This window comes from Panthera leo, chromosome D4 (genome assembly GCF_018350215.1).
Source record: "Panthera leo isolate Ple1 chromosome D4, P.leo_Ple1_pat1.1, whole genome shotgun sequence".
Taxonomy (NCBI): domain Eukaryota; kingdom Metazoa; phylum Chordata; class Mammalia; order Carnivora; family Felidae; genus Panthera; species Panthera leo.
The window spans coordinates 90,682,735-90,703,101 of record NC_056691.1 but is presented as its reverse complement, the minus strand read 5'-3'; the positions used below and the strand labels follow the sequence as shown (position 1 = coordinate 90,703,101).

General features: G+C 59.3%; 1 protein-coding gene across 6 annotated transcripts in view; it reads left to right on the top strand.

Moving 5' to 3' along the window:
* Window positions 1-18,064, top strand: part of OLFM1 (olfactomedin 1) — a 36,498-nt gene extending 18,434 nt beyond the window's left edge. For all 6 annotated transcript variants that reach the window (XM_042913684.1, XM_042913688.1, XM_042913683.1 and 3 more), the window contains 4 exons: window positions 581-736; window positions 2,694-2,913; window positions 10,078-10,184; window positions 17,147-18,064. In XM_042913684.1, coding sequence (XP_042769618.1) covers window positions 581-736; window positions 2,694-2,913; window positions 10,078-10,184; window positions 17,147-17,821 — 1,158 coding nt within the window. In that variant the 3' untranslated portion in view covers window positions 17,822-18,064. The remainder of the gene's footprint in view (window positions 1-580; window positions 737-2,693; window positions 2,914-10,077; window positions 10,185-17,146) is intronic.
* The last annotated feature ends 2,303 nt before the right edge of the window (window positions 18,065-20,367 follow it).

Below are 20,367 nucleotides of genomic sequence, written 5' to 3'. Positions count from 1 at the left end.
TGGATGGTGTGCAGGATGGGGAAAGGGGTTGATAGAGAGTCAGGGAGAACAGTTCTCTTGTTCCTTGGTTCCACGCTCCTGCCATCAGCCTTGGCAACAGGATGGCTGGGAGATTTAGGAGGAGAGAGAGGCTCTTCCTGGGGTGGGGGCAGCCCAAAGGCACTATTCGTCTTTCTTGGTATGCGTGCCTGCCTAACTGGTTTCATCCTGCAGAGTAGAGAGACTTAAACACAATCCCTGACACAGGGAAGAAAAAGAGTCACCCAAAGCCATGTGCCTGGAGCCGTGACCAGGGAGGACCTGACGCTCCTGAACCCCTGATTGGCAGCCCTGGCTGCAAGGAAAAGCATTCCGGAACGTGGCAGGCGAAATGTTTACCAAAGCAATTTGCTCTGTTTGGGGAGTCCTTGGTCATAACACTCCCCGGTGTTGGTGATTAACTAGTAAATGATGTGTGGGCCGCTTCCGGTTCCCTGTGTGTTGGCCATGTGGAAAAGGTCGCGGTCGTGTATTAGAAGGCAAATACGATGGGCGGGCACCTGCTACGGCTCCTTCCTTGAACCTGTTGCCTTTTTGACAGGTGCAGAACATGTCTCAGTCCATAGAGGTCCTGGACAGGCGGACTCAGAGAGACTTACAGTACGTGGAAAAGATGGAGAACCAGATGAAGGGGCTGGAGTCCAAGTTCAGACAGGTGGAGGAGAGCCACAGGCAGCACCTGGCCAGGCAGTTCAAGGTAAGTGTGTCCCTCCTCCTCCGAGACCAGGCTTGGTTTCCCTTCAGGCTTCACCCCTTCCCTCTGGAAATAGAAACCGGGAGCCCGGGGAGGAGCCCAGCGAGAATCGCCCTTTGCAAGGGGGCTGCTGTCCTTGGAAATAGACAGGCAGCCTGTCCCCGCCCTGGTTTGGCGAATGACACCTTGAAAGGGGTGGGTTGAGGAATGGCTTTCAGACCCCCGTGAGCTTCTGAGGCGGGGGGGGGGGGGTGCAGGGGGATCCCCAGACCTGGCTTCTCGAGCCAGGTCACAGATTAGCCGGGAAGGGACATGATTGGTCGTTGTCATTCTCAAGCTGCTGCAGGTAAATCACATTAGCCAAGGATTAGCTTCATTGATTAGAGCCGTTTCTGAGCGGGGATCACTCAGGGCAATTTTTCACATCTGACCTAATTTAGCTATGACAAGGCACACTGTAGATTTGCAGGGAAGAAGGAGAGAGACACCAACATCTTTCTCACTTCCTGGTAAGTGTTTCTCCCCCCCCCCCCCACCCCCCGGGTAACTCTGGACATTAAAGCCAGAGTTGGCCCTAAAATTATATATACATATGTAGAAATATGTATATATACATTTCTACTTTAGTCAGCTTCAAAATGTTCAAATTGAAAAATTATACGCACCTCAATTAAGGTATACATGCATGTTAATTAGCAATCTAGCCCAGATATAAACGAACAGGTCAAATTACACAACCCTGCTTGACTAGAAATTGCTGATGCTCTGTCTTCCTGTCCTTTTTATGCTAATGTTTTCCTTTGATGTGCTCCCTGCATGAAGCAAGAACTAATCCGCTTTTAAGAGCGATACATTATATAGGCAAAATGGCAGGCTAACGAAGTCATAAATCTATATTATAAATAAAACGATAGCAGGCCTGAGCCTGTTGAGGAGAAATGAAGCGATTGCGCACGTCGGAAGCAGGTGAACATGTCCTTGCTCCTGACACATCATTGCGAATTATCTCAGAGAGATATTTTGACCTGCTTGACCAAAAAGAGTTTGTGTCTCTCCCTGAAAGGGCAGCATTCATTCCCTTCTCCGTGGTAGACTCAGATTCCCCTAAAGAAGAGGGTGCCTTTAGCCGCCGAGGGCTAGCCGCGCCGTGCTGGTACTGTGCACGCAGGCATCCCCCTCCCGGTTCCAAAACTGGGGGCAGTATGGCCCCGGGGGAGGAGAAGCAGCCCCTTGCCTTTTACCATGCTTTAATTGCACTGAGAATTTCAACAGGAATTGCGAGGGAAGCTCTGTAACTGTTAAAGCAGTTGGTTTGGACGAAATCTAGCATCGCAGTGTGATTTTTTTTTTTTAAGTGACCATGAAAATATTTGTCTATTAATGGCTGTCTGTTTAAGGCAAGCTAGTGAGGCAGCTCTTCAACAGTATTTCATTTTCTTGCTTGCAGGGCTAACTTAAAAGCGTTTTTTCAATGCTGCACTGACTGAAGAGGCAGTCCACTCCCATGTAACCATGAAAGAGGGTCAGAGAGCTTGGGCACCATGCAGTTTTGCTATTATTTTCCAATACTTAGCACCATATCACTAAGGAACCTTGAATACAACCAGGATCCTCTTTTGCATGTGACTGTAGATGCATTTCATGGATAGTTTGAACCCTTGTCAATGCATTTTTTGAAAAAAAGAAAAAAAAAAAAAAGAAACTTTGTGTGTGTGACTAAAAGCATGTAACCTTAAGATGTTGCATTCTAAACTGACAATAAAGACTTTCCCAAATATGTTGGTGTTCTGGAGACTGTTTAATATGCTTTTCTACCCCGTTTGGACCAGAATACATAAGCCTATAAAGAAAGCAGGAAGGTGCACACCCTCCCTCACCCAGGGAGAGAAGCCAGGCCAAGGCAGGGTGTGGCAAGTTTTTGCACGCAGAGCACTGAACCCAGCTTATTTTAACCTTGCAGGCGATAAAAGCGAAAATGGATGAACTTAGGCCTTTGATACCTGTGTTGGAGGAGTACAAGGCCGATGCCAAATTGGTATTGCAGTTTAAAGAGGAGGTCCAGAACCTGACGTCAGTGCTTAACGAGCTGCAAGAGGAGATTGGCGCCTATGACTACGATGAACTGCAGAGCAGAGTGTCCAATCTTGAAGAAAGGCTCCGTGCATGCATGCAAAAACTAGGTAGGACCAGAACCCTGCGGGGGCGCGGCTCTGCTCCGCCCACCTCCGCTCCCACACAGGCTTAGGGAGTGGTGCTGAAGCGGACAGCGCCCGCCTGGCTTCAGAGAGGCCCCGGGCAGGGCTCCCGCCTAGGCTCCCCGGTAGGCGGCACTCAGGCTAGGGCACTGTCCCACCCTGTGCAGAGGAGGCCAGCTCACAGACCCCGTGGAGTCGCACATCTGGAGAAGGCATCAGATGCCACACACCATCTGAAGGATGTGTACGAGCGTGTGCGTGTGTGTGCGCGCGCGTGTGTCCCGGGTGAGTTTAGGACACGAGGTCGATAGGGCTGGAAACGTACATCTCAGATTCTCTCCGGGTTGGGGACAGGGGCTGAGGAAACTCCCAAGAGAACGCATCGGGCGTAGTTTGAATAAAAGACAAGAGAAACTCCAGTCACACCACGGTAGAGGACTTGCCGTTCACGGGGAGTAAAGGCACGAGTCCCTCCTAACAGCCTGGATAGAGCAGCAACTCTGAGCCCACCGGCCCCTCCACCCCGTTGTCCTATTCCGGGAAGGACCCCCGCCGCTGGGGGAACCCCTTCAGGTTCTTGGGATCGAATACCCGCTCGCCTTGTCAACTCTCCCGTGGATTGCTTCCACAAGTCGTGGCTCGTTAGCGTCTGGGTCCACTCTTCTAGCACGTTTCAGTTTTTCCAATTAATTCTTGGGTTTTCTTACCGAGACTCGCTGGCCCTTCTCACCTACCGTTTTTTGACACCAAGGTGGTTCGTGTCCCTGCCGTGTACTTCTTAGGGTGACGGAGGGTCATTTTGATTTACGAAGAAGCTTCCCTTAGGTTTTTATCTGATATTCTAACTTGATTCCCTTTTTGTTCCCTCTCCCCCCACACACAAAAACACACCCCAAATGCCTCTTTATAAACTTGCAACGTCCCGAAGGTCACAAATACTTTTTAAAATCCCTAGTGCTGTGAGGTGAAAGGGAATGTCCAGAGAGCGAGGAAGGAGTCGGCAGGGCCCCCTCCCCCGCCCCCCGCACCCGTTTGAGCCGGTCCGAACATCCAGATTATCTCAAATGCCGTTCTAGGCACCTCAGCAAAGGCAGACGCTTGTTACATACCTCAGCCCCGGAAGGGACAGCGAGAGGCGTTGGGAGTTTAATCTGGTTTACCGTGGGCACTTACGCCATGTCACATGAGGGATCGTCTGCTGCGTTTTTCCAGTGACATGGTTCACCGCACCCCAGTGTCGGGGGCTGGGGGACCCAGGACCTGTTCTGACACTGCAGGGGTCCGTGTGGATGTTCGAATGTTCACAATGATGGGGCTATGTTTAAGACGACGGGCTGTGTGGTTCTTACCATTGGGCACAGGTTTGGGTTTCTAGCCACAATTACCCCACGCTGACCATCCCCTCTCTCTGGCCACACCCTGCCAACACCCCCACTGAGAGGTCTGTCCCAGCCTCTGAGGACTCTGGGGGTGGGGGAGGGCTCTTTGACTATGTTTTCCCCTCGCTGGGATACTGACTGTGTATACCAGTGAGAAATGGCGATGAAACCTCCATGCTTTCCCAGTCAGGGGTCAGGGAGCAAAACGGAAATTCAGAGTGGAAAGTTACCAAGGCAGAGAAGCCGCAGGCCTCTCCGAGGGGGATGCCACCCCCTAAAAACACTTGGCCTATTTTTAGAAGCTGCGTGAATTTTCCTTGCAACTTTGAACCTTGGGGCTTTCACGTGGTTCCCCTGGGGCCGCCAAAATGGTTGATTTGGGAGCGAAGAGAGAGGACCAGTCCCGGGGACCGCATTCTCTACGTGTCGGGAGTGCAGCCGTGTGGTCTCGCCTCTGCGTTTCTTTGTTCAGAAACACCTTGACTTGTAGATAGACCCACTGAATCGGAGTCTGCAGGTGGGGCCCAGGGATCTGCATTTAACCAGCACCCGGGCGATTCAGGTAAACAACACCAAAGCGGGAGAACCCTCCGTCTGGGGCAGGCAGTGCGGTAAAGTGGTTAAGTGCTGCTCTGTGGCCGTGTGACTCTCCCAAGGCACTGCCACCTGCTTTATCTGTACGGTGAGGGTGTAGGAGTCCCCGTGCCCTGGGGTCGCGGTGGAAGTCCAGGGACACTGTTCCCATCATGGCTGCACACTGCATCTGGCAGAGTAGGGGGTGACAGGTAGGCAAGCAGGCAGGGAGGGAGGGAGGGAGGTAGGTAGTAGGTGATAGGTAGGCAGCCAGTTAGGAAGTAGGTGATAGATAACTAGGTAGGCAGGCAGATAGCAGAGGATAGGTAAGTAGGTAGGGAGGCAGGAAGGTAGGCGGTCAGTCAGTCGATAGATGAACAGCCAGGTGGGTGAGCAGGTGTGGGGGTAGATGAACAGTGGATGATACAGTGAGCAGTAGCTGTCCCATCTCCCTGGGCTGTCACTTAGGCTCAGTAACTTAAGGACCACACTCCCGTCCTGCGGCTGCTGTTTTGGTCTTTATTTCCGCCTTGCAAACGGGCCCCATCTTAGCGGGCTGTTTGCTTGCTTGGAGGTTCCGGTGAGCACGAAGCACAGGAGCCCGCCTCCTGCTCCGTGGGGGCTGGTGGCTCCGTGGGGGCTGGTGGCTGGGGCTCCCGCAGCTCCCCGGCCGCCCCCCCCCCCCCGGCCCCGCCCCGCCCCGCCCCGGCGCCTCGGTGCCTTGGTCTCCAGTCTGTCTCTTGGTCCTTGGCTTGCCAAACGGCACCTCGTTACCTGCCCGGTGTGACGGTGCAGCGCCTCTAATCAGGGTTCTCCTTGTGGCCGCCTTCTCTTTAAGTCCACGATGCTGGTGATCCCTGACCCCAAAACATACACGGGGAAAAACAAACAAACAAGGTTCCATTTGTTTTGTCTCTGTTGGTAAAGATTTCTCTCTCAAGGGGATTGTATGTTTTTCCCGATGGCCCAGCCAGAAAAAAAACGACTCTGAAACTCCTTTTCTAAAACTGGAGGGGGGCTCAGCATCTCTGGGCATTCCTCTGCGGGGGTGGGGGGGGCACTTCCGGCCACACCCCTGCAGCTCCCCTCATTCCCAGATAAGCGAGCACCACGGTTGCCCAGCGGCCCTGTCCCCCGAGCTGGGGCGTGAAACTTCACTGCCTCCCTGGGGGGAGCCTGCGGAGTCAGGTGACCCAGCAGCTACACCAGCCGAGCCAGAGACTCAGGATCCAGTGCAAAATGTTGTTCGTACATCAACACATCCCGAGCGTGTCGTGTGCCTGCTAGCTTCAGGCCTCGGTTTTCCTGTCTTTAAGAATGGGCGGAGGGATAGCTGATTTTAGGGCTTCCGCATTATACCATCCTGGGTGGGAAAGAAGTGCCCAGACACCCAGAGCACTACAATCTGTGGTGGCGGGGTGGGGGGGGATTTTCTTGTCCCACGGAGAACACATCTGAATGAAGCCCCGGGGCATCACCGACCCCACCAGCCCAGCGTGCACGTTGCTAGCCATCAGACTGTAGACATTTTTGCCAGTTTTGGGTGTCGGGCACGGCGCTTTGCCTCGGCACCATTTCCTAGGCTCGCTCTCCTGGAGGAGGCAAGCCTGAAGCCTCCCTCCTGTTCTCTGGCCCTGGAGGTGTGGCGGGTTCAGGGAGGCAGAGGGATCGGCCCTGACCTGCTCCCTGGGGCCTGCAGGGGCCGGTGAGCGAGCTGCTGGCCCAAGGGTGCTGCGTCCCGTCGAGGCTTGAGAGCTGAGTGTGGGTGCCTCTGCCTGCAGGAGACCCCGAGGCAGTGGCGGGGAGGAAGCAGACCCGCATCCGAGGCCCTCGGCCTCACGTCTTGGCCTGGGTGGGATCCTGGCAGGGCCGGCGTCGCCTTCTGGAGTCCTCCCAGGAAGCGCTCAGGATTATGCCTGCTGAGAGGTCTCCTGACGCCTGCCCTGCCCTGCCCTGCCCTGCCCGTGAGCGGAGGCGGGGTGAGCGGCCCTCTCCGGGTGCCCCTCCCAGGCTCCAGGGCTATGTGCAGCCTGAGCTCTGTCCTCAGGCTGCTCTCCCTGCAAGGACACGGGTCTGCCCAAGCTCCCAGCTTTGCGAACTGTTCCCAGTCCTTGAGGGATGAAAGCTGGGAGCAAGGGAGACCAAAAGCCCGGGGGGCCCGGCCTGCCTGCCGTGGGGCCGTCGACCCCACGGTCTGGTCTCTGGCCTGGTTCTTTGGCGGGCGTGTCGCCCCGGACCCGCTCACGGCTCCTCGTGGAGACTGTCCAGGCTGTTGTCAGAAGCGAGTTCCTTCTAGGAATATGGCAAGAGGCAAATGACTTCGTCTGCAGGACACTGCCTCGTCCGGGCTCCCGGCTCTGCGGGCATCCTCCCTCCTGAGACCCGTCCTGGGCTCTCGAGGGCGGCCGTGCGGGCCCAGCAACTCCGCCCCCTCCAAGCTGCACCTGCGCAGGGGCGCTTCCCGAGCCTCCTCCCCACCTTACGCACATCCTGAGCCCTCGTGACAGAAAGGGACACCTTCCTGAACTGAATGTGCCAAGACTCTTCCGTGAGGCCCTGCCACGGGGCTCTCTGAGATCATGTCAGCTCCCCAGGTCATGGCAGAACCCGTCTGGACAGAGAACCAAAAATAACTCCCTGACTCAAGCAGGGCTGGCTGCCTCCAGCCCCATAGGCCCTGCTCCCCTGCTCCGCAGCCCAGGCCAGGAGGCTCACGGTGGGCAGGACGTGGTGTAGCGGTTCAGGGCAGCCGTGACCCCGACTCTGCTGGGGACGAACCCCGTCTTCTCCACAGCCGTAGTCTGAGTTCACAGCCATGATTCACATCAGCTGCCCTCCTGGACTCTCCCCCCTGGTCAACCCCTTCAGTCTCCACTACTCCCCTCTGAGTTCGTGGAAGAGGAAGAAGGTCTGTGCCTCACTCGGGGGAGGGTGACCCTCGCTCCCTTGCTGTCCCCTGTGCTGGGCACATAGCAAAGCAGTAGACTCATGAGGATTTTCTGAGAGGAGTAATTTCACCTCTAAGTACCTGAGCGATCACTCACTCACTCACTCATTCACGGACAGCTCCCCGGGCTGGGCCTTGCGGAAAGAGTGTGAGTGCAACGGGCTTATTGCCTGGGGCGGTAAGACCGGGCCGCTTGGGTCCACGGCCCCAGGAAATGTGTGGTCGTGAGCATGAGTCAGTGGGGACAAGGTGGGCCGAGTTCAGAAGGCAGAGGTCTCGGGAAGAGGCGTGGGTTTGGGCCAAGCCACAGAGGACCGGTGGGAGGGTGGGGGAGCCGGGGTGGGGGGGTGCATTCCAGGTGGAGGGAACATCCCCAGCAAAGGTGTGGAGGCAGGAAGGGCCCGGCATCTGAGCCGAGCTGCGGCGTTGGCTGGCTCTTTGCCTTCTGAGTATGGCGTGGGGGACAGACATCTGTTCTCCTTCGGGCAGTCATCGTCCAGCACGGGGGGGGGGGGGGGGGGGGGGGGGGGCGGGGTATGGCTGCACAGACTTGGCCGGAACTTCGGTGGGCGATTGGATAGAAACCCGCAGGCCCACTGGGTTCCCCAAGCCATGACATCCTTGGGGGCGATGGCCCCTTTGGACTCCTCCTTCCAGGCAGGACCGCTGTCCCCTGGCTCAGCGGTGGGGAGGCTGGAGGGGTCCCTGGTCAGCATCTCCAGATTCCCACCCAGTTCAGAGAAGCTGCTGTCTCCTGGCAGCCCAGAGCCCCCAGGTCACAGGAACCCTACCGGGCAGGGGGACACCAGCCTTGGGTCCTGCTTCTCCCACGTTCCCCCTCCTCCAGACCAAACACTTAGGGAACCCCACCCTGAATCCTCAAGAGGCGCGTTAGGTGAAAAGTTGGTACGGGCTCTCCTGAGATTTCCGAGAACCCACCCACTTTTTCTTACTTCTAGTCCCTGTAGACGCTGGCTAACCTTGGACGGCCGTCCAGTCCCCTCGTCCACCCTCTCTCCTCCCACAGAGGGGGGACAGGGCCCGGCAAGCTTGCTGTGGTTCTCGGAGACCTGGCCCGCCTGCAGCCTGCGAGCCATGACTGCTGCCCGGAAGCTCGGTCTGTGAGGGGACAGTACTTACGTGGGAGAGCACACGATTGCTCCTGAAGGCGGAACAGACAGGAAATCTGGAGAAGGGGAAGGGATAGGCGGGTAAAAATAGGTGTGGACTCAAGGCAGCAGCCGGGAGCAGGGCGGCACCACCGATGGGAATTTGGAGGCGAAGCCAGCCCCGCTCCTGCCTGCTGGTGGCTCTTACCTATCCCGCCACGGCCTCCGTGCTCCTGCCAGGCACTGGGCCGCGGTGTCAGGGGTCTGTCTCGGCAGTCTTGTGCGATGATGCTAATGTATATACTCACCCCGCTTTAAGTTTGTAGAGAGAGACTAGTCTCTCAGGCCTGGCCTGCCGTCCGCTTTGCCGGATTATCCTGGCTAAACTGTGTCCCCGGGTTAAGTCACTGACAATCTTCCGAAAACTCCCGGATCTTCTTGGGACCTTGCGGACCGCATGTCCGCGTGCTGATAGGCTCCTATGGGTCAGGAGCGCCCTGTGGCCAGGATTCTGGAAGGGCTGAGTGGCTGTGCACACAGGCTGGTGTTCGCCCGAGAGTGGAGTCTTTGCTGGGCCGACAGGTGCAGCCTGGGAGGCCCATGGGACTGTGGGAAGGGTGCTGGGTCCCAGCCTCAGCGGTGCCGAGTGGCTGTGTGGCCCTGAGTCCGTCCCGGCCCTCAGGCCACATCCGAGGGCCCCTCTGTCCCTCTGCCCTGCTCCATCAATGCCTCCAGGGTCTCTGCTCTCAGGCTGCAGGGCTCCCCCCAGGCAGAAGGGAGCTTCTTCCTCTGCGGGAGAGGCTCGCAGGCTGTCCGGCAGAGGAGGAGCTGGCCACTCCCCTAGTCTGGTTCTGACTGACAGAGGGGTGCAGAGCAGCGGGCTCCTCCCAGAGAGGCACCTCAGGGCCCAGGCGGCACCTTGCAGGGAGCCCTGGGGTGACCCTGCAGCACGGGGCCTTCGGATGCACCCTGCCATCTCTCCGGCCGCGTTATGGGCTGGAGCTGTGGCTGAGCCCATTGCCCAGGAAAACAAGGGCAGCCGTTAGACCCAGAGGGGCGGAGGGGACCCGCGTCCTCCTGCGGTGGGAGGCTGGGGTCGGGCCGGGGGACTCACCCTTCTGCACTGTGCACTGTCTTCCAGCTTGTGGCAAGCTGACGGGCATCAGTGACCCCGTGACCATCAAGACCTCTGGCTCGAGGTTCGGGTCCTGGATGACAGACCCTCTGGCCCCAGAAGGGGATAACAGGGTAAGTGCCCCCCTCCGTCGGGCCTGGGTGTGAGGTTGTTTGGACAAGAGTGCCCTCGTGGGCCAGGCGAGCCTGTCTCCGTCCCCCGTGTGTCTGGCCCTCGCTCCGATGCCAGGGTGCCCACCTACCCAGAAAACCACTCCAGCGGTTGTGGCTTGAGCACAGCTTGGGGCCCCTGGGGGTGTGTTCCTGGGCCCAGGCAGCTTTACAGAGGGGCCCAGGTCCCTCGCTGAGGTCCCCGTGCTAACCCAGAGCCCCAGACCACAGGGATGGGTCACTGTAGGAGGCCCTGAGATGGATTGCGGTGACCGTCAGAGCAGGTGGATCCGTGCATAGCCTCCGAGGAGGCTCGACTCTGTCTCTCTGGCTGGGGAGGGGGGTGATGGGCAGGGAGGAAGGGGCAGAGGAAGGGGACAGGGGGAGGGGCGGGGGAGGAGAGGGAGGGGGCAGGGATAGGCAGGGAGAGGGGTTGGGGAGGGGGGAGGGGGCAGGGGTGCTTGGAGTCCTTCTCTGTGGCTGCAGCCGCCCCAGACGTTTCCAACCCCATCTCTGCTCCAGGAGAACTGTTTGGCCTTCCTTACTTTAATGACATCTCATTTGTATTTCATTTGTTATTCCTTTCAAGGCTGATGGAAACTCGTGTTCCTTTTTGATTTAGGGAAGAGGCTGTGTTCTTTTTTTTTCTAAACTTTTCCCCTGGGTAAAAACGCAGAAAAGGAGAGAAACGCAGGGCCTAGGTTGTGGTGTTTGAGCCCCTTTGGGGTGTGGGTGCGAGGGCTGGCTGGCTGAGCGCAGGGACGCCCGCACAGAGCTGTGACGATAGAGCCTCCACTGGGGGAAGACTCGCCCGGGGTTCCCAGGGGAAGAAGGACACGGTCTGGGCCACGCTGTCGCTGTCCCGCGGCCATGCGCCCCAGCCCCGCGTGAACAGGCCAGACTCCGGGGCGGTTCCTGCCCTCCCTCCCCCTTGTTTTCAGGGGGTTGCGGGACATTTGGAAACTGATCACTTTCGTAAAAAGTCTCACCTCTTCCTTCAGGCAGGATTGAGAGCAGGGGGGGTTAGAAATCCGAGACCTTCTAAGGGCCTTGTCTGGGCGACTCTAATGGGAAGGGGTGGGTGGCTTTCTCTCCCCGAGATTCCTGATCCCCCCAGCTCCCCTCCCCCACTCGCACGCCTGCCGGGAAGCATGAGGCATCATCTCTTGTATTTGGGACAAGGGGTGGCTCCATGCTTCTGGCACACTTCCTCCTGGGGAAGGTGGGTGGGGGACAGTGACTGTGGGCTCTCTGGGAGCCTGAGACTTGTCTGCCCACCCTCCCGCCCCCGCCTGGGGCGCCTTCCTGCCTTCCTGGCGTTCTCCAGCCCCTGCCGCGGAGGACTCTGGGGGGGCCGGCCAGGGACTGACTGCAAACCCGGGATATGCGTGCAGACACGGGTCTGCCGGGCATTTCCGTTCTGTTTCCAGAGTCTGGACAGTCAGCTGGCGTTGGCAAGTTTTCTGACAGTTTGATTGGCTAGTTGTTATCCGGATGGGTTTTCTGGTCCACATCCCTCGTGGCGAACCCCAGCTCTGCTCTGGGGCGGCACTCGGGAAACAAAAGCAAGGCGTGCAGGCAGGGCCCCGAGAGAGCACCGCTCTCCGTGCCGGCACCGCTCACGCTCTCAGTTGTGCGCACAGGTCCGTCAACACAAGGGAAGGTAGCGGCTGGGCCTCGACACGCGTGCCTGCCCCGGTCGGGCCTCCTGCGACCCTCCAGCCACCCGCCAGTGTGGAGACCACCCTTACGTCTGCCGTTTGATGAGAAAACCCGGGTCCAGTCTCTTGCCTCAGGTCTCGGGAAAGGCCGGTCCGTGGGTTTATTAACGAACATGTGCAGCAGGCTGAGTCTCCCCAGACCACGCTCTCCCCACCTCCTGCCTGCAGCCCGCCTCCCCGCCCCCTACACACACACACACACCCAGACAGGCCCTTGGGGAGCCTGGAGCCAGCCTTGGTCGCTGCGGAGAATGAACCCGAGTCGGGGGCACTGAGCCCGCGTCTGACGCTGCAGACGTGCCTCTGGCCCCCGTTTTGATGTCGCTTTCCTTTGTTGTAAACAGCACCGGGCAGAGGATCTCTCTTCCCAGAGATACCACGTGTCGGGGCTCCTGGAGGCCCAGCTGTTTGCCCGCCCCGAACAGGGAGGATGGAGGTGTGCGGGGCTGTTGAGGGCTGATGCATGCTCTTGGTAATTAGACATCTATTTTCTGCTCGATGACTCAATCGCCCTCCAGGAGAGGAGGCCCTGGTGACGGACAGAGCGTGCCAGAGAGGGACGGCGGGAGGAGGCTTCGCGGGGAGCCGCCAGCAAGGGGAAGGGAGGAGCCGGGGCTGGCTGGTGGGGGCCGCTGGGCGCTGGGCATTCGGCAGCTCAGAGCCCGGCCCCCGTGTGGTTGGGGCTGTTCGGAGCCACCGCCAGCTCCCGGCCAGCCGGCTGCGCGACGCGTCCCCGGGCCCTGCCGTTGATGTGGAAGAGTGCCGTTTCGTGTGATCTGTTTCGTGTTCCCGTCTGGGGTGTCCCACACACGCGGGAGACCAGTAACGTGCTGCAAAGGGAAACAGGAATCTGTGTCAGTGTTGGGGGCAGGCTCAGCGAGAGGCGCGCGGCCAGAGGCCGGGGGCGGGGAAGTTGCGCGGGGGTCCTTGGCGGCCGGAGGGGGGACCCATGGGGGGCTGCAGAGTAGAAGCCACAGCTTGCTGCTTCCCGATGCCCTTGCGCTGAGCTGTTAGAACAAGGTTAGCTCAGGGCGCCTTTGTGTCCTTCCTTGACTCCTTTATTAAGCACCAGCTGTGTGCCAGGCGCTATGCTGGCCTCTGGTGTCCTTCCACTGTGTCCAGATGCTGCCTTCTCTCGGCCGTGACGGGCCCACACGCCTGTGGTGGCACCGGGACTCCAGAAGCTCTTAACCCTGATGCCGGGCTGTGTCCGCCCCCCCCACCCACCCCCAGGAGACCCCTTGCCCCGATTCTGAGACCTGTTGCCCACTCTGTGGACCAACCTTCTAGAGTCCAGAACACCTTCCTTCCTGTTGGCTGGCTTCTGCCGTGGATGTCCCAGGTGTCAGTCCCTCTGTGTCTACGTCTCTTTTCTTAGGACAGAAGTCATGGGACTTAGGGCCCACCCTAACCCAGAGGCCCTCACCTGGAGATCCTTAACGATATCTGCAAAACTCTCTTTTCCAAATAAGGTCACATTTAGAGGTTCCTGAATGTGGACATATCTTTGGGGGGGGGGGGGCACCATTCACCCCACTACAAAATTGAGAGCTCCCTGCCCCGGGGGTTCCGGGGGAGCGTAGGGAACGGCCTCTGGGCGGTGAGCTTGATCAGTGGGGGGAGAGGGCATCGCGGTGGGAGCATCTCTCAGTCCCCGGGAGCCAGGGACTTGGCCTGGCAGGTGCAGAGGCAGGCGGAAGCTGGGGAGAGTGATGGTCTGGGGGTTCACTCGGCATCAGGCCCCGGAGCCAGCAGGGAGCTGATGGCATAACTGAGGGCACGGGGGCACAGGCCACTGTTTCCATCGTGAGATGCGCTCTGAAGCAGCCTGCTGTGGCCACGGCCGCCTCTGAGCCTCTGACGTAGGAGGCCAGGGGAGAGCACTCGGGGTCACGTCATCCGTGCCGCGTTCCGTGAAGGGGAAACTGAGGCCAGGCAGAGACCGAGGGTCCGCGCCTGTATCTGGGACGATCTCTCCAGGAGGACTGGTCGTCCACAGGGCCCTTCCTCAAGATCACTGGCGCCTACGAAGGTCAAGGTGGGTGTGTTTCTGAATTCGGCCTCGCCCGGGGAAAGATGTGTCTGCTTGGGCTCCTAAGCGGGAGCAAAAGAAACCTCGCGCCTGGGTGTCGCCCACACCCGCTTGCCATGCACCACACAGGTGTGCGGCCCTCTTCCTAGGAGGGGAAGGGAGGGTTTCGGTGGTCTTCAGCCAGGGGCATTTCTGGGCTCCAGGGCAAGACCTTGTGCCCTGAGGGCATAATGCCGGGTTCCGGGCCAGGCCAGCACCCCCGTGGCTCGTCGGCCCCACCGGCTGACGCCGGGGACAGCATCACTCTGTACAGAGGAGGGTGGTCCACAGCCCCCTGGCCTCTACCCCCCGGATGTCAGGGGCACCCCCATCCCTGGGGCAGAGCCCCTCCTGGCTGGGAGCCCGGGGCCTGGCCACCTGGTGTGGGCATAGCTTCTGCCCACTGGCAGACCCACCAGACCCCTCTGGCCTCAGCTTTCTGTCTGAATGGGGGTAACAGCCCTCTCGGCACTCGGGTGGGCATGAGAACCAGAAGCGGCAGGGGGCCAGTCCCGGCCACAGAGTCCCGTGTGTGTGAAGACAGACCGCTTCCCGGGCTTCTAGACACGGCGGTGCTGACCTGGGCCTTTACCTGGGTGGCCGGCCTTGGGTCTCAGACGGAAGAGGAGTCCTCCCGGGAAGCACGAGTGCCCAGAGGTGAAAAAGGTCTCCCGCCCCCACCCGGCTGTGAATGCCAAGTGCCCAAACATCTGGTAGGGTCTGGCCTCCAGCCGGGAGCTCGGGCCTGGGCCACCCTTTCGTGGCCGCCCCACACGTTCCAGAAGCTCAGCCTTGCGGGAGCCTTGGCCTTGGACCTGGGCTGGGAGCAAGAACTCTCGAACGGTCGGTTTGTCAAGGGGACCCCCCTGCTTATCTGCTCTGGGCCGGGCCCTGGGCTGCCCGGGAGGGGACACGGGGAGACGGTCTGGCCCCACACTCGCCCTGTGTAGCTGGGGAAATGGTTTTCCACTTGGTTTGTCTAATCCAGAGATGGGTCTTAAAAATCTTGGTGCTGGGGCCAGGGCGGAAACCAGTCACGTGGGAGTGGTGGGAAACCAGTCACGTGGGAGTGGTGGGGCCGGGGGGCGAGGAGCCCAGGCTGAGAGTCCCGGGAGGAACCAGGCAGGGTCAGGTCCACAGTAAAGCAGCGGGGGCTCCAAGCCGGAGGGTCCGACCTCACCCGGGAGCTTTAACCAACACGCGTGCCTGGCTGCGTCCCTGGAGTCCGGTGTGATCTTTCTGGGGAGTGGGCGTGCCCCGGGGCTCAGAGGGCAGCCGGGTTCCAGGCTCTAGGGGCTCAGCTGTGGGGGTTCAGGACGAGGCCGGAGAGTCGGGATTCCGTGTGAGCCTGGGGACGTGGAAAGGAGGGAAAAGGCATTCCGGTCGGGAGAGGAGAGTGAGGAGAGGTGCCCTCTGTGAAGGCAGGGACCCCTCCTCTCGGGGCCCGTGGGGCTGTGATCATGTGCCTCTTTCTGCATAGAGTGTCTTGTCTCTTTGTGGTTAAACGTTTGGCCCCTTGTGCTGATGTTCCCTCCCAGCCTAAATTGCATTTTCCAAAAGCATGGTGCCCTGCATCCAATTTGCTAATTTCCGGAAAGAAAAGGCAGTTTACAAATCCTGAGCAATTCGATGCCCCTTTCACCCATCTCTGCCCACGGCAAGGAGGCACCGGACCCTGGGGGTCTCTAGGATCACAGGCCCACTCGTGGGGGAGGAGATGTCTGTGCTCATTCAGAGAGGGAGAGAGGCAGTTCCTGCAGGCACGGGTCAGGAGAGGGTTTGGGAGGGGTGTCATTGGAGCCTCATCTTGGAATCAGTAGTGAGCTCCCCGTCTCAGGAGAGAGCCAGGCGGAGGCAGGAGGGCCACCCCTCGGCCGCGCAGTCACGGCTTCCGAAACCCCTTGATTCACGGCACTTGCCCGTTCTGATCCCAGACCCACATCACCGTGGGCTGGTCTGCCGGGGGGGCTAAGGCCAATAAAAGCCTCCAGACGAGACCCGGGTTTTTTGGTGTGTGTGTGTGTGTGTGTGTGTGTTTATCTCGTTAAAAACAGAAAGCGCACCTGCCTCTAAGCATCCGAATGGATGCCTCAGGAGCGAGGTTATGATTTTCTGTAAATTTTTTAACGCGTGTGTAATGCCATGTCTGAAAGCCCCACGCCCTTAATCTCTCCTGCAGCCGGCAGAGCCCTTGATGGATAAAGCAGCTGTCTCATTGCCAGACAGATGCACTGGGGATTGCACTAGCCCGGCAGACTTTCCTCTGACTAACTGCATTGCTTTCTAATTTGCTCCCGTATTGGTGGAAAATGACTAAAGCGTTTTGTACAAAGTCTAGACCGTTTTCGAGTCAACTGGCATTTAAGCGATAATCGGAAATCTCTTCCACCGTGGCCCCAAATGGGGGCCACGACTGGGTTTGTTATCGTGGTGGCTTGTGACACCGGGGCCCTGCGCGAAGCCCACATTCTTCCTGGAGAAAAATCCGCCGCGTCGGGTGTGGCAGAGAGATCCCACGCGCGGCGCCCCAAACGCCAAATCGGTGCCTTCCTGCCCGGCAGGCAGGGCAGCCGTGACGGCCTGGAGGGGCGAGAGGTCCCGTGTTCGGCGGCCCCTGGCTCGCGGGGGCTGGCCCTCCCTGGCGCCCTTGGCGATGGGCCCCCATGCCACAGGAGCCGCTGGCGGCTGCGGGCGTTCTCATCCGGCGCCGTCTCGCTGGTTGGGGGTTCGTACCCTGATGGAGTCCCTTCCTTCCCCCCATGAGTGTGAGCACCTGCTGTGTACCCGGCTGGGGAGGGAGCAGTGGACACAGCCCGAGCAGAGGGCTCCGTTTCGGGCCCGGCGGCCCCCAAGCCCCCTCTGCAGGGTGTGCTCCCCCAGCCCTTCTCTGCACCGGACCCTTCTCTCCAGGCGGGGAGCAGCCCTGGGCCCTTGGACACGCGCCCTGCGGGCTCGGAGGGGGGACATGACGGGACCCCGTGTGGCCTCCCTGGTTCTCTCGGTGTCGGCCCGATGCCCGGTAGATTGAGCCCGGAGTCGGGGGGGGGGGGGGGGGGGGGGGAGGGGGTTGGTCCGAGGGAGGAGCCCTCCCCCCACCCCACCCCCAGCGGCTGACGGGTGTGCCCTCTCCGCAGGTTTGGTACATGGACGGCTACCACAACAACCGCTTCGTCCGCGAGTACAAATCCATGGCCGACTTCATGACCACGGACAATTTCACGTCCCACCGCCTCCCGCACCCCTGGTCCGGCACGGGGCAGGTGGTCTACAACGGCTCCATCTACTTCAACAAGTTCCAAAGCCACATCGTCATCAGGTTCGACCTGAAGACGGAGGCCATCCTCAAGACACGCAGCCTGGACTACGCCGGCTACAACAACATGTACCACTACGCCTGGGGCGGCCACTCGGACATCGACCTCATGGTGGACGAGAACGGGCTGTGGGCCGTCTACGCCACCAACCAGAACGCCGGCAACATCGTGATCAGCAAGCTGGACCCCGTGTCCCTGCAGGTGCTACAGACCTGGAACACAAGCTACCCCAAGCGCAGTGCCGGCGAGGCCTTCATCATCTGCGGGACCCTCTACGTCACCAACGGCTACTCGGGGGGCACCAAGGTCCACTACGCGTACCAGACCAACGCCTCCACCTACGAGTACATCGACATCCCCTTCCAGAACAAGTACTCCCACATCTCCATGTTGGATTACAACCCCAAGGACCGCGCCCTGTACGCCTGGAACAACGGCCACCAGATCCTCTACAACGTCACCCTGTTCCACGTCATCCGGTCCGATGAGTTGTAGTCGCGCCCGCCCGGAGGCCGAGGGTCCGGGTCCTCACCCGCGTGGAAGTCTCTGCGAAGCAGCTGCCAAGATAAGCTCACGATGCTAATAATATACTGACTTCGAAACGATCATCAGCAGCGTTCTCTCCGTGCACTTCTGGTCCGAGCAAGAGGGCGACACCCTTGGGAAGAGACCCCCCGTCTTTGCAGCTGGACCTGCAGTCCAGGGCTCCCTGACCCCCCACCCCCACCCCCAAGCGCCGCCCCCGCCCGGCCCCCGTTCCGGTCAAACAATCTCATGCAGAAGCAAGGCAATGACTGTTGGCCGGCTCTCGGCCGAGAACAACTACCGTCAGGTCGCATGGACATCCCCCCTAGATCGTGCCCAGCTCCGGTGGACGTGACCGCCGTGTCCCGACCAGGGCTCCCCCCCACCCCCGCCCCGGGCCGCGCGGGGCGTCCGCAGGGGCCGACGTAGGCTAGTGTAACTCATCCGTGACGGCCGCCGTCTCTCCACCGCGTGTCCTGTCTTAGCTGAGCTGAGGCTCGGCGTCCCCACGGACCCGCGTGGAGCGGACGGCCGCAGCGCCCACTTGTTTGAGCTCGTGTCCCCCGTAGATATATCGTGCCGCGTCCGTCTGTCCTTTCCTTGAGGCGGTAGCTCTGTGTGTTCAGTTGATGCTGTGAACGTTGTAAATGCCGTGCCGTAGTTTGGGTTAATAAGTGGATGGTTTTTGTTTCCAAAAAGAAAAAAAAAAAAAATACTCAGTGTTCACCCTTAGAAAGAGGTAATCAAGTTCATGTTGATAGTAATCAAAGGAATTCTACTCCTCTTGTTAAATTATCTCAGTAATGTAACCATGGGTGGCAAGGGCTTGTCTGGGGAAACTCCGTTTCCAGTGGGAAAGGAACGTTCCTGAGGGTAACAGAACGCGGGACGTACAGGTTTTAAGTAGATATGAGGGGAACTTTGTACTGTCCAGTTATCTAAGGAACAATAAAGATAGTAGGAGATATTGTTCCCTTTGTCATTCCTGAGGCTTTGGAAGGGACGGAGACTCCGGCCCCTTGTGACATATTCCAGAGTCTGGGCGGTCCTCTCCCCAGAGGACACACGCTCTCCACGGGTCTCTAACCCCCATCCCCTCACCACCGCCACCAAAAGCCTGAGAACCAGCCTGGGGCTCCACGCCCCCTGGGGTGAATCTGAATGCGGGGCTGCACCACGGGACCCCACCTCACCCCGCCCTGGGGTCTCCTCCAGGGACATCTCTGGACGCAGTGAGGGACAGAGAACCTTGCGCATCCGAGGAGCCCAGGCCGACTCACAGGTGCCTGTAGATGCGGAGGGGGGCCCGGCCACACCCCCCACCCCAAATCCTTTCCTGCTTTCTTGTTGCTGCCGGAACCCCAGCGTCCTTCTGCCAGGGAGCTCAGAGAGGCCCTGACCGGTGACATCAGGAGAGGAGGGGCGGGCAGAGGGATGCCCAGCTCCTTAATTAGATCCTCGTCCCCATGAGCAAGACAGCTGTCACACCACTGCAGGACGAGCTTGCAGGGAAAGCTGGTCAAAGGGGGAGGCAGGGTCACACTTTCACGTTTTCACAGGTCTTCTGGGAGTGAGGCATCCAAACCCGTCCCCGTGACGCGTGGGAGCTGGTCATTCACGTAAGAGCCCCAAGTTTCGGTCAAGCGATAATTCAGCCTCCAAGGCCCCTGCCCGTTCCTGGTGTGACAGGAGCCCGTCCAAGCTCATCGGCCAGGGGCTGTTCCGTAATTACAGCTGCAATTATGGGCCAGCTTCTTGGGACTGTCCCCGAATGACAGAGGGGCCAGCAAATGTACAAATACCTGTTCTGAGTTCCAGGAACAAAATAATGACCCGAGAGGTCCAGAATGGATTTGCTGTCTCCGACTGAGTATTTGCTAGGGAAAATATTCCTCCAGGATATTAAAGACGCAAGAAAAATGGTTCCATCCAGAGAGCAAATAAAACAACCGGCCAGCCACTAAATCTCCCAGATTCCAATAACTGAATATATTGGCTGATGGCAGGACATCTGTGGATGAATTTTCTTTATTAAAAGTCTGGCATGGAATCAAAACCCACGGCTCTTTGGGGGAACTCGAGGCCACGGCAGGAGACACCCAGTTCTGAGTGTGGCTGGGCCCGGGGCTTTCCCATTTCCGAAGTCCGTGATGGTTGACCCCACGCGCCTGTCCGTGGAATCTTCTGTGGCTCCCGTAGACCCACGGGGTCCTGTAGACCAGGTGGGGGGAGGACGCCCACTCTCTCGCAAGCCAGCTGGAAGGGGGTCGCGGCTGCGGGGGCAGAGGTCATCTCTGGCTCTTGGGAAGCACGGGGGCGCCATGCAGATGCCGGGTCACATCCATGAGCAGGGTCAGAAATGAAGGGCAGTGATGACTGCAGATCACTGAGCACACGGGACGGGGGTGGATGGGTGTCCTTTACTGGAACGGTCAACTGCATTCTATTCGGAGGTTCCAAGGGGAACTCGAGCACAGACCACATTGGAAGCTGATGTTGGCACCCGCCCCGCCCCC